Source organism: Epinephelus fuscoguttatus, linkage group LG18 (assembly GCF_011397635.1).
Source record: "Epinephelus fuscoguttatus linkage group LG18, E.fuscoguttatus.final_Chr_v1".
NCBI classification, from domain to species: Eukaryota; Metazoa; Chordata; class Actinopteri; order Perciformes; family Serranidae; genus Epinephelus; species Epinephelus fuscoguttatus.
This window is the reverse complement of record NC_064769.1, coordinates 5460602-5473999: the sequence shown is the minus strand read 5'-3', so window position 1 is coordinate 5473999 and position 13398 is coordinate 5460602. Positions and strand designations below refer to the sequence as shown.

Below are 13398 nucleotides of genomic sequence, written 5' to 3'. Positions count from 1 at the left end.
AAGCTGTTCCTAAGTGTTTATTTATCTATTCGTTTCACAAAATAAGTAAATAGGTATAAAATAGCAAACCCTCTCTTTATTTTGGCCTTGTCGCTGTCTCAAGGGAATTTCTCTGTACCTGTGACTGTGCTCTAGTGTTGCCTGGTTGCAGCCTTTGCATGAGTTGAATCAACTGTGTTCCACTGACTGTTAAGTTTCATTGTCTGTACATCTTTTGCATAAATCAGCTTACATCAATGTATTACTCTTATTGGCTTTTCACTCTAGGAGCTCTTGTTGCATTTTGCAGTGGTGTGGTGAGTGCTGTCATTGGTTCTTCACTGCTGTCCTCCACCAGCGGTCAAACACCACGCACCATAAATGCTCATTATTTTGGTAAAAGACAAATTAACAGTCTCATACCGATTTTTCTGTGGTTTATGGCGCCTGGTGTTTCACCTCGGGCAGAGCTCAGCCCTAGCTCTTACACATGCACATAGGAGTGCAGCTTTGTAAATAAAATCACAGCTGATGACATAGCACTGGATACATGATATGATGCCAGGTGTTGTGTAACAGATTGATGGTTTGATGCAAGGCCTTGTGTAACAGATTCATGATATAATGAGATGGGTTATGTAATAATATGTTCATCACTCCTATCAATGGTTGTGTAATATGTGCAATATGTGTGATGTAGTTTGTATCATGCGCACAGCATTTGCAGGGTCAATAAAGCATATAGTATTCGCAATTATAATTATAATCGTACTAGTAATGTTTTTCTATATAGTACTTTTACATAGTAAAGGATCTGAATACTTTTTCATCATCTTCTTCTAACCGCTTCATCCTCTTGAGGGTCGCGGGGGGGGCTGGAGCCTATCCCAGCTGACATCGGGCGAGAGGCAGGGTACACCCTGGACAGGTCGCCAGACTATCGCAGGGCTGACACATAGAGACAGACAACCATTCACGCTCACATTCACACCTACGGACAATTTAGAGTTATCAATTAACCTAGTCCCCAATCTGCATGTCTTTGGACTGTGGGAGGAAGCCGGAGTGCCCGGAGAGAACCCACGCTGACACGGGGAGAACATGCAAACTCCGCACAGAAGGGCTCCCACACCCGGGATCGAACCGGCAACCCTCTTGCTGTGAGGCGAGAGTGCTAACCACCACACCACCGTGCCGCCCTGAATACTTTTTTTACCACTGAATATAAATAATACCAATTTGTCATTTCTTGCATTAAAGGAATATATAACCCACAACATGACCATTTATGTATCAATTAGTCATCGAGTCTGACTTTGAGGAGAGCACAGATGAGTTTTTGCCTGATATTAGATGTAACTGTCAACTTGACACTGCATCCACTCCACACTCACAAGTCAGTCTTTGGACACTTTGCTTAACTAAAGACTGATGTCTTTCTCCCTGATTTTGTGTTTAGATGGGCGGATACAATTTCAGAGTTTAAGAAAACTCCCTACGTTGCAGAACCAATAGTAAATCCGCAGGGCGGTCCTTCGGTGGCTCGCTGAACTCTTGTGCTCGTAAACATAGTCTGACTGCGTTAAAAGTTTTAAACAAATTTGCTGTAAGTCCTTCATTTTCACAATCTTGTGGACTGAGCACACGTTTGATAAAACAGAGTTAAATCTCTCAGCATCCATTTTCAAGCTCTCTATGTGTTTGTTTCCTTGCGGACGAGAAAAAGGGGAGCACGCATTTCCAGGAGGGTGTGTCCTTTTCAAAAATGCAAGAGGCGTTGCTTTGTTGCCAGCTGTTTTCTCCGGTGTGTTAAACACACTTTAGAAAGAAGTGTCCCCAGACTATCAGAAGGCAGAGATCTCTGATTGTCTGGTGGCGAGACTACATCTACTCTAACCGACTCCTATGGAGGAGGAGGTTTCGATTTTCTCTAACCTAGCACTTAGAGACCAACATATGTGTCTGAATGGGTCTGTAACATTGCACGCCTGTAGTAGGCAGATACGCCAGATTTGCTGCTAAGGATACAGATGGTGGCTCTGGCCCGAGGGCAAGGGTCACGACAAGGTTGTGGTAGACCCTTAAATTGGGTCAAGTACAACAATTTCAAGTTCAACAAGTTCTATGTTTTTACATGATAAATAAATGTATTTTTATCATTTAAACACTTTTCAACTTGCCATCCCCTGCAGGTATTGTGAAATGGTTCAGTCCATCTGACAGATGGAGTCAGGTGTGCGATGTGCAGAAATCCCAAGTGCTGTTAATGTAAACACATGAGGCAGACAGCAGCCTAACTAGATAGGTCAGAATGCCTCACCAAAAATAAGGGACCACTAAAGGAAAAGTCAGGGTACAGAGAAAACAAGACAATGAAAGCAGCGGAAAGGCTGTGGACAAATGTCTGAAAGCAGCATCTGGAGCAACCAATGGAGCGTACCCTTGTCTACTGGATGCGTTTCTGGAGCGCCATGCCGGGTAGCGGAGCTCACACATGCTCACACATGGGAACTGAGATTGAGAGTTTTCAATCCGTAGTCCATGCATTGTGTTGTATTTTGAAATTTACTGGATGCTGTGTGCGTTTTGTTTCCAGTTTGGTGCGATCTGAGCTATGTGGCTTGATGTGCTATGGACGCTGAAAAATAGACCTTGAGCGTATCTTTAACGAAGCAGAGCGCCATGGAGCTTGTGGGACGCTCCAGAGATGCTGCGCGGCGCACACTGTGGAAATGAAGCTACTCACTAGAATGGGCGCATATCTGCTATGAGCTGCGTGGCGCAGACAGAGTATGTGGAAAATGGGGGTCAGTTTTAAAGCTACAGTGAAGACACTAATATCACATTAAAAATGAGGGCCTAAGGCATCCATTGGTACAAACCAACCAAAAGAAGCAGCCAAGTGTGAAGCAGTCAGCAGAGTCAGCACCTCCAAATCTGAGGCCATGGTTCTCTGCCAGAAACTGGTGGAGGTTAGACTGGAACGTGAGATGGATCAGTGGTTTGGTGCGGCTTCTGCAGTGATGCAGGCGCTGTGCCAGAACGTCATGGTGAAGAGGGAGCTGAGCCAGAAGGCAAGGCTTTCGATTTACTGGTCCATCTACATCCCAACCCTTATCTGCCGTTATTAGCTCTGGGTAGTGACCAAAAGAATGAGATCTCGAATACAAGCGGCTGAAATGAGTTTCCTCCGTGAGGTGGCTGGGCTCAGCCTTAGAGATAGGGCAAGGAGCTCGGACATCTGGAGGGAGCTTGGAGTAGAGCCGCTGCTCCTTTGCATTGAAAGGGGTCAGTTAAGGTGGTTCAGGCATCTGATCAGGATGCCTCCTGGACACCTCCTGTTGGAGGTGTTTCGGGTACGTCCCACTGTTAGGAGGCCCAGGGACCAAATCAGAACATGCTGGAGGGGTTACATATCTCATCTGGCCTGGGCACACCTTGGGATCCCCCAGGAGGAGCTGGAAAGCGTTGCTGGGCAGAGGGACATCTGGGGTGCTTTGCTTGGTCTGCTGCCCCCACGACTCGGCCCGGCATAAGTGGAAGGATATAGATAGATAAATGGATGAATGGATGTTGTGCCATTAAATATAAATATCTAAATATCTATGGTGTGCTGATAACATGTTTTTTATAGTTAACAGTGTAAACTATGGTAAACCAGCGGTGTGGTCTTTTGAACACAGAAAACTGCTGCTGCACTGCACAGCAGGTGTTTTCCATTAGCTGCTGTTTGAGGATTGATGTGGTGTGCGGTCAAAAGTGCAACATGCAACATTAAGGTTTTCAGTCCACAGAGAGCAGTTCAGCTCTCTATGGCCTCTTTTCTGACCTCATTCTCCACATCACATGTGAAAACATGACACTATCAAACACCCTGTCTCAAAATAAATTTATCTATGATATAATATTACATATATAAACCAATATTAATACTAGGACTGCAACTAAGAAGTTTTTGTTTTTTTCATTATTGATTTGTCAATTTATTTTTTATTTTTTGGTTAATTGATTAGTTTTTTGGTCTATGAAATGTAAGAAAATGGTGAAAAATGTTGATCAGTGTTTCCCAAAACATCCTCAAATGTCTTGTTTTGGCCACAACCCACAGAAAGTCAGTTTACTGCCATAGGGTAGTGAAGAAAACAGAAAATATTTACATATAAAAAGCTGGCATCAGAGAATTTAACTTTTTTTAATTAATCAAATAATTATCCAATTATCAAATTAGTTGACAATTAATTAATACAATGTTTGTAACAGGAAAAACTAAAACATCTATAGTTAGTTAGTTAGTACTGTACTTTGTTTAGATATCTGGGCCAAATACAATTTGTTACTGTTTGTAATTGTGTGTGTGTGTGTGTGTGTGTGTGTGTGTGTGTGAAGTGTGTACCTAAGAACTTGACCAGCAGTGAATGGGGGTATTTCTTCAGATGTTCCATGTAGATCTTCAGGTTGGCCAGAAGGAATTTGATTTCCCTTTTGTTTTGGGTCTTCAAAAAGAAGCGTTTGTCATTTCTAGAAGTTCAAAAGTACAGATTAAGTAGATTTCTATCCTATCAATATTACAACAAGCCACACTCTGACCATTTATGATGAAAAGTTATTATTCTGATCCTTTACTTTGTCTAAAGTTTGCTGGTTCCTTAAACAAAGTGCTTGACATCATTGTTAGCTGCAACAACTTGCTTTCTTAAACTGTGAGATAATAGAGACAGGTTTTGCCCACCTAAGTATGCATCTGTCATTAAGTTTGTGTGAACTGAGTAATTCCTGTGCAAGGTGTTAGGTTTACAGCTAAGGTTTCAATGAGGTTGGGTCTACAGTTAAGGTTAAAGATACATCAAGGGCTTGCAGTTTGTAAATAGGATCTCAGTCCCAATAAATGTTCATTTAAAGGCAGATGAAAACAGAGACACAATCATGTTTGTGTATGAGTTAACAGCTGGTGTGTGGTGACTCACGTCAAGAAGAAGTCGGCCTTGCTCTTGGAGTTACTGATGAATTGGAGGTAGCAGTTTTCAGAGCAGAGTGACTGCTGATACTCTTGCTCAGTCATTCCTAACGAGCCACGCAGGCTGGCAAACACTGGGCCAGCAAACGTCTCCATTGTAAAATCCTACACACACTCGTACACACACACACACACACACACACACACACACACACACACACATAGACATGCAACTTCAAATTCAGGTGAAAGCATTCAAAACAGTAATTAATTTGAGTCCTTTTAGTTAATGAGATACTGTAATACTTCAATTAAATGCCTAGTCCCAATCAAACGCCCAGTCCCTTTTACTATCCTGGTGTTGTGACACATTTTAACAAATAAACGCCTGTCTCAGTTGGACGCCTGGTCTGGTTGCCAAGCAGTTAATTTTTACAGAAGTTCTTGGATGTATAAAACCAGGTTGTTGGCTACACACTTATGCCAATGTTAGTTAGCTGCTTTGATCAGACATACAAATATAACCATGACCACCAAAGAACACTGTACTTCACTACCAGTATGGTAAACAAGAGAGACCAAACTAGTGGTGACTCCCTTCCCCTTAAGTGGTCAGAAAATAAGTATATGTGTCTATTCCTCAGTTACCCAGTAAGTTATTTATTTTCCTTTAGTCCGTAAGGGTCCAGCAATCAAAAGAATCACAAGTGTTTTTATGAAAATTAATCCAAGTGAATATTGTTTTAATGGGATACAGTGGTGTTGTGTTGGTATGCCAGGTGCCGTAACCCAAATGAGTGACTTAAAATTAATATGTCATTTGAAGCCTACATTTTATACAAATAATATACATACTGGTTTAAATAAACAATTGGATTGTATTTCCCATCTTTGCTAAGCAACACTTTTGTCTGAAATTAATCAAAGGCCTGTCCCAAGTAGACACCTGTCCCAAATATAAGCCTGTTGAGTTCAGTGATTTAAGCAAATAATAGCCCAGGCTACCACTTGAAGTTTTACAGTATATCCACCTACCTTATGTATCTGAGTGACCTCTAATTTGAAGTCAGTATCTGACAGTTCATTCTAGAGGGGGAGGAAGAGAAAAGATGTGATTAAGAATAAGAACATCTATCTATCTATCTATCTATCTATCTATCTATCATACACTGTATAATATATAATATAGTATTAATGAGCACACAAGCACATTGTTTTGCATTTTGGGTTTTGCATTATGGATTAAAACACCAGTATTTCTTCAATGTATTAGCCTTCAATCCACATACAATCCATTCTTATTTTTGAAATATTAATACAGGAATACATAACTCACATATGAAACCAAATGAATCTTAACTGAACTGATCTGGATGCTGGAGTTCACATCTAGTTCAAAAGATTGGATAGAGCAACTCTTCCAAGAGTATGTGGACACTGCTTCTTATTAGTGGGTTTAACTGTCTCAGCCACACTCACTGCTAACAGGAACATAAAGACTAAGGGAGATATTTACTCCAAATTTTTGGCAATATTTCAGACACTAAGCAGCCAAATTGTCAGAAATCAGTTCAGGAATGACCAAAAGCGGGATAACACAATGAATTAAAGACACCAGGCAGGAAACGGAGCAGGGGTCTTCTTTCCTCTTATATCTTAATTCGTATACTAGTCAGTAAGGGGGACATTTCTCTATCTGCAACAAACTCAGTCTGCACTGACATTCAGCTTAACAAAGCACACTTGAACAGTTTGTATTTATGTGCTCACCACATCCACTATTAAATTGAACTGAATTGAAACTGAGTGAGACTTAAACCACACTTTCGTCACACTTACACTTTATCCCTTTTTCACTTGAACTGGATAGCAAATATTTAAGGCACAGGCATCTATGTGTAGCACAACTTTATACGTTTTGACTTTACACGTTTTTAAACATGCATTCAAATACAGCTGAACAGCTCAAACACAGCAAATGAACTATCAGAGCTGGACTTGGTAGGAAAGGGTTAAGGCAGCGCTGGAAGCTGCATCAAGCTTGGCAAGCGTGCGGTTTCATGCATCCGTCAGCTGCACACACTCACGCACATACAACAGTTCCACACGTAGACGACCCAAACACCTTTATAAAACACCGTCAGTCCGTCAGAGGTCAAAGTCAGTCCACTGGATATCGTCTTGTGTATTGGTAGATTATCAGATGTGAAATTTATTTATTTCACTCTTGGAGATGTTGACTCGGGCTGTGCTTATGTGTATATACCCGTCCATGCTGGCTTCCACTACTCCCTTAGCCACTCGTGGCTCATATGGGGGAACCCTGAAAAGGTTGGGGTACCCTCAATCTTGCCACATAAATCTCTTTCAGTATCTCCAATGCCAATTTCATTCATGTGCCTAATTGACTATTTAAAAACACAGTTTGTTTATCCTGTCAGGTTCCCCACGTCTCTTTGAGGATTATATAGTTATGAATCTATTCTAATGCATAGATTATTCATGCCCTTCTAGAGACTGAAATAACTATTCGGAGTCACACAGTCAGTGCAATTGTAACCTTCGTGTTTTCTTACAGTCTGGTTACCTGCCATCCAACTGCTTCTCCTCTCTAGTGATTTTCATAAAAATAATAGATTATCCTGAAATCTGTCGAATAATCACTCTTCAGAGCTCTTAAAAGGAGTGCCTAGGATAACAGACTGAGGGGACTCTTACTGGGTTCTCTGACCTTTCAGACCTCCGCTCTGCTCCAAAGTGAGCACGCATCCCCAATTTCAGCCTCGACTCCAGCTTTACTGGCGAGTCCACACACAGCTAAGAGCCAAGCAATGCAGGCACAACAACAACAACAACAACAATATATGCCAGCACACGGCTGGCCTTAAACACTTCTCTGCTGCCAGCCTCCGGGTCCATACTTGGTCAACTCTTCAGCTGCCCTTAACACAGATTACAGTCCAATCTCTAATTAGACTGTCTCTCACACTTAAGGCATATGTTTCAATATGAATTTTCACAATGCAACACTCTGCAATGCCAGCAGCCACACATGTGCACGAGTTGTTGGCTGCAACCGATCCCCGTCATACACAGGCTCTTTGTTTTGAGAGAGCCTAAAAGCTCAGCCACGTCTCAGCACACAGTGAAAGCACGCTTTAATCAGTGAGAATATACATCTCCTACCTTTAGGTTTGCCAGCATGTAGCTTTCATCTGCATTCATATGAGACTAAACCCAAGTGTATCACTCCTCGATTTGATATGTAATTTGTTTTCTGAGTCACCAGCGAGTTAAAAATCTGAACATGAAAAGGAAACAAATGACCTTCATTTATTGGAAGGATTTTTCTCTCTTTTTCTCTGTTATTTCCCTCATCAACTTTTATTATGGATACAATCAAAGTCAGAGAGTCTGTCAGTATGAAACACTTTTTACATCACCGACCGTCATTTCCATTCTGTCATACCTAAGGCTGATCAGTCCTGAGCATCAGGTTGATGAGTTACAGAATTTTAATTTTCCCTGAAACATTTGGCCTAATAAATCATTTCCAGTGTTCAAAAGACACCATAACTATATTCTGGGTTATTAAATAGTAAATTCACCATCAAGAATATCAATGATCAATTGTTAGACAAAGAGAAAACATTGCTGCTCTGCTACTGATGCTATATCTGTATCTTTATCATTAGATATGTATAACATTGTGTGTGCAGACACAAACTCCATCAAAAGTTTCTATAGCTGTTAATAAAGCCTCCTGACAGCTGATCCGGCTGTAATCAGCTGCCGCCGTCATCAGAAACAGATGTCGCTTCACATGATGCTTCAATGGAAAAGACATCTCATTTATCTAAAGACATATTTCCTCATTTCTTCTCTCACCCTGCATCTCACCCCTGTATCTTATGAGATGCAAGTGAGGGAAACGTGGATGCAAAATCAGGTATTGGTATAAACCCTCTGGTAACAGGGAAGGACTAACGAGACCGGTGGAAGACAAGTGTGACAGAAAAAAGGCAGGAAAACTCACAAAGACAGAAAATAAAACCTGACATGACACATGAGGAGAAAATCTGAATAACATAAAACAATGAAGAACACAAAAAGAAAACCCCAAAACGAAGTCCATTAGATAACCTGTATATAAACGAAAACCAGGATCATGACAAACTTATTCACTCAAGGACTGCAGGTTTTACGCAGGTAAAATGGCGAAAGAACATCAATGGTGAAATTTTGTGTTTGGACACATACAACATGTTGTTGAGGTGCAAACTATGGGAGGGAGAATGGAAATTTATATAAATAGCCACTGCACCTGATTTATCACTGCCAACTGTTCACTGCAACAGTATGGACAAGTTAAAATGCCTACATAAAGTAAAATGTATGAAATAAATGAAGTGAAACACAATACACATTGTTGTTTGTATTTTCTTTTTATGTATGCATTTACTGCGTCATAATTACAAGAAAACAGATGGTAAATGACAGTTGTTAAGCTTTTTATGTGACATGAATTTTCCATGACACATTAAGATCAAATTGCAACACAAAAAAAAGTGAAGAGATGCACTGCCTTTCAGCAAAGGTCAGCAAAAACCTGCCAGTGATAAATGCAAAACAGCGTCATTTGTTTTCAAGAGGATGTGTAAGGGAGCGTTTTCTTTTTTTGAGATGGATATTGTCAATGCCAAAATAAACTAATATTACCACCCCACAGTTGTGTCCCTCCATACATGTCAAGTTTCTCTTACAGTTCACATCCACGTCTGTGAACACATGGATGATTCACACACACCTCTACCCGGCAGCACAGAAGATCTATACAATCAGCACAGTTTCAAGGTGGATGCCCAAGATCAGTGTCACCAATTCAGTATCTGACCAAATGTCTCTCCTTCTGTTCCTGAGATTTAATGTAAAGTAATGGCCAAAAAAAGTGCTTAATGCAGAACATTATGATGTCACATGGAAGTTGACCTTTTGGATAAAAAATGTGATTACTTAATCATTATATCCTGTTAGACATTTGTGTGAAGTTTTGTCATGATTACCATAAGAATTCTTGAGTTATGGCCAAAAATGTATTTCTGTCACAGTAAAGGCCAAAACACACCGGCGGCGTCATATGACATTGACGCGAGTCAAGTGCCGCCCCCAACACACACAAAAAGCGTCGCGCTGCGGGGCGTCAACCGGATTTCTATTGCACACTCCAGTCCGCGAGAGCTGGGAAGTACAAAATAGCGCTTTTTCAAGGGCGGCGACGCTGGAAAAATAGGACAATAGCGTAAAGTGCCACAGTGCGGCACGTTGACGTGGGTCGAGCCGCCGCCGGTTTGGGTTTGTAAATAGAAAATAATGGGGGCGGCTGTTCTGACGCGCGTCTGACGGCCTTGACCTTGGCCTTTGACCACCAAATTCTAATCTGTTCATCATTGAGTCCAAGTGAATGTTTGTGTCAAATCTGAATTAATTTCCTCAAGGTTTTTGAGATATCACTTTCATGAGGCATGCAAGGGAAACAAGGTCACAGTGACCTTGACCTTTGACTACCAAAATGTAATTTCTTTGTTGGGTCCAAATGAGCGTTTGTGTAAAAGAAAATTTAAAAATCCTTCACAGTGTTCCTGAAATATCACGTCCACAAGAATGAGACAGACATAGTTACGGTGATCTTGACATTTGACCTCCAAACTGCTTCCAGAAGCAACATAAGCACAAGGACTGTTAATCAGCAGCTTCATAACCAGGGCTTCCAAGGCAGAGCAGTGAGACGCAAGCATGGCATCACCATGCACTTTGCCAAGTATTAGATTGATGTCTGGAGTGAAAAATCATACCTCACTATCTGGCAGTCTAACTGAGGAATCAAGAATTGGTGGATGCATTCTGTGATGCCAAGAGTAAAGTTTGGTGCAGGGGGAATAATGTGCTGGGGCTTTCTTGCTTTCAGCCACTTAGTTTTAATAAAGGGAAATTTTAATGCCACAGCGGAGAGTGATATTTTAGACCGTAATGTTCTTCCAACTTTGTGAAAACAGTTTGGGAAAGACCTTCTCCTGTGTGACCATGATGATGCCCCTGTGCAGAGAACCAGGTCCATTAAGAAATGGTTTGTAAGTGAAATGGGTGATAAACTTGACTGGTCTGCACAGAACACTGACATCAACCCTCTTTCACCTTTGGGATGGACTGAAACACCAATTGTGAGCCAGGTCTTATCAGCCAACATCAATATTGGATCTCACTAATATTTAGTTTAAGTTAAAACTACAGTTATGACCAGTGGTGTAGTGGAGGTTATACACAAGCATATGGGGTATACCCACCTCTTTTTCTGGCCATTTACAGTATACCCACCTGTAGAAAATACTCCCACCTGCCCAGGCCTGGGTGGGCGGGGCTCACATGGCCCAAATCATCTGTGTAAGGCAATTGACTGAATGAAGAAATAAATGGATGAAATGCACTTCTCTGGTCCTCATATTTTGACCGATATGCCAATGTAGAGGCTATAATCCAGCTACCAACAGCAATCAAGTTTTTACACCACCCATCAGCCAAAAGCCATTGGAATGTACAATGGCATGCAAAGGTTTGGGCACCCATGGTCAAAATTTTACTGTATTTACTGTGAATAGTTAAGTGAGTAGAAGAGGAAGTGATCAACAAAAGGCATGAAGTTAAAGATGAAACATGCTTTTCAACATTTTAGGCAAGATCACTATTATTTTTGTTTTGTACAATTCTAGCTTACGTAAAGGACAACTTCTGTATTTTTCAACCTGGGCTCTATTTCCCCATGTGTATGTGTGCATATGATTCATGGTACCACTCAAATTGGTTCAGTATTGAGCCGTGAAATGAGCTAAAATGGTAATGGGGGCAAATGCGTCCCATATAAAAGTGCTTTTTTTCACCACTGACTGGTTCAGATCGCCAGTGCTATCTCTGTAAATAGCATATGGTAGCGGCCCTGGGGCAGTGGTGACTGTGAATGAGTGGAGTCAGCTGTCAGTCAGTGTCAGTGCAGAAAGGCAGAAGTTGTCCCCGCTCGGTATTGTAAATGAGTATGTGTAAAAGCACTTTTATACTGGACGCATTTGCCCCCATTACCGTTTTAGGTCATTTTGCGGCTCAATACTGAACCAATTTTAGAATGAGTGGTACCCATTAGGGATGCACCGAAATGAAAATTAGGGGCCGAAGCTGAAGCCAAATAATATTAAACGCTTGGCCGAATACCGAATAGTACGTTTGTTTAATTTTTCATTAATTTTGCCTTTTTTTTGACTATTGCATAAATTAAATAAATGTGCTTTAGGTAAATATTTATTGAATATTTAACATTTCTTAAATATTCCAGCAGACTTTGCTTATCAACAAAGCACAAAAACTTAAATAAAGTTTGTCATCTATATTATCCCTCTAACTGACTGCTGAAAGATCTACTCTGTAGGCCTTCAAACAAAAAATGCATTAAGAAGTACATTGCAAAAAAGTGCAAAAAAAAAGTAGATCATAACCCACAACAAATGAATGATTGTCCTTTTGGCACAAGTCTACTTAGCCACAGTAGATAATAGTTTAAACAGAAGGCTCAGGTAAATCCCCATAAGTGTGAGTTTATAACCTCTCATACAGGTGCATAACATAGAACACATTTGTCAATAACAGTACTTCAGATTCAAAGTAAGGGAATCATGACATCTGAGACAACCCTTACATTGTTTTATACAAACAAAAACACATTCACTGTGCCTATATAAAGTCAAGCCCCAAATAAGATGCTGAAAAAATTTGGCACATGGTTGAACCTATGCTGACCCCTGCTGTAGGCCTTCAAACAAAAAAATACATTAAGAAGTGCATTGCAAAAAAATAAAGTGCAAAAAAGTGGATAAACCCACAACAAATGAATTATTGTCCTTTTGGCATAAGACTTAGCCACAGTGGATAATGCAAACAGAAGGCTCAGGTAAATTCCAATAAGTGTGAGTTTATAACCTCTTATACAGGTACATAACATAGAACAGATTTGTCAATAACAGTACTTCAGCTTCAAAGTAAGGAAATTATAACATCTGAGACAATCCTTACATTGTTTTATACAAACAAAAACATATAATAAAAAAAACACATTCACTGTGCCTGTATAATGTCAAGCCCCAAATAAAATGCTTAGGAAATTTCTGGCACATGGTTGAACCTATGCTGACCCCTGCTGTAGGCCATCAAACAAAAAAAAAACTAAAGTGCAAACAACAAATGAATTATTTTCCTTGGCATAAGTCTACTTAGCCTACTCCTTCAGGAAAAGTGGCAGGTTCTTCTTTATGAACAGTAGCTTTTCTGCTTTGTCACATGCAAGTCTGTTCCTCCTCTCATCAAAGACATGAGATGCAGCACTAAACAGTCTCTCACTATCAGTGCTTGTGCATGGAGCAGCCAAG

The 13398-nt window shown here is 40.7% G+C and overlaps 1 protein-coding gene across 1 annotated transcript in view; it reads right to left on the bottom strand.

Moving 5' to 3' along the window:
* Positions 1-13398, bottom strand: part of pip5kl1 (phosphatidylinositol-4-phosphate 5-kinase-like 1) — a 102586-nt gene that overhangs the window by 52247 nt on the left and 36941 nt on the right. Inside the window, exons 3-5 of the mRNA XM_049604090.1 lie at positions 5969-6019; positions 4944-5098; positions 4373-4497 (exon numbers count right to left, since the gene is read on the bottom strand). Coding sequence (XP_049460047.1) covers positions 4373-4497; positions 4944-5098; positions 5969-6019 — 331 coding nt within the window. The remainder of the gene's footprint in view (positions 1-4372; positions 4498-4943; positions 5099-5968; positions 6020-13398) is intronic.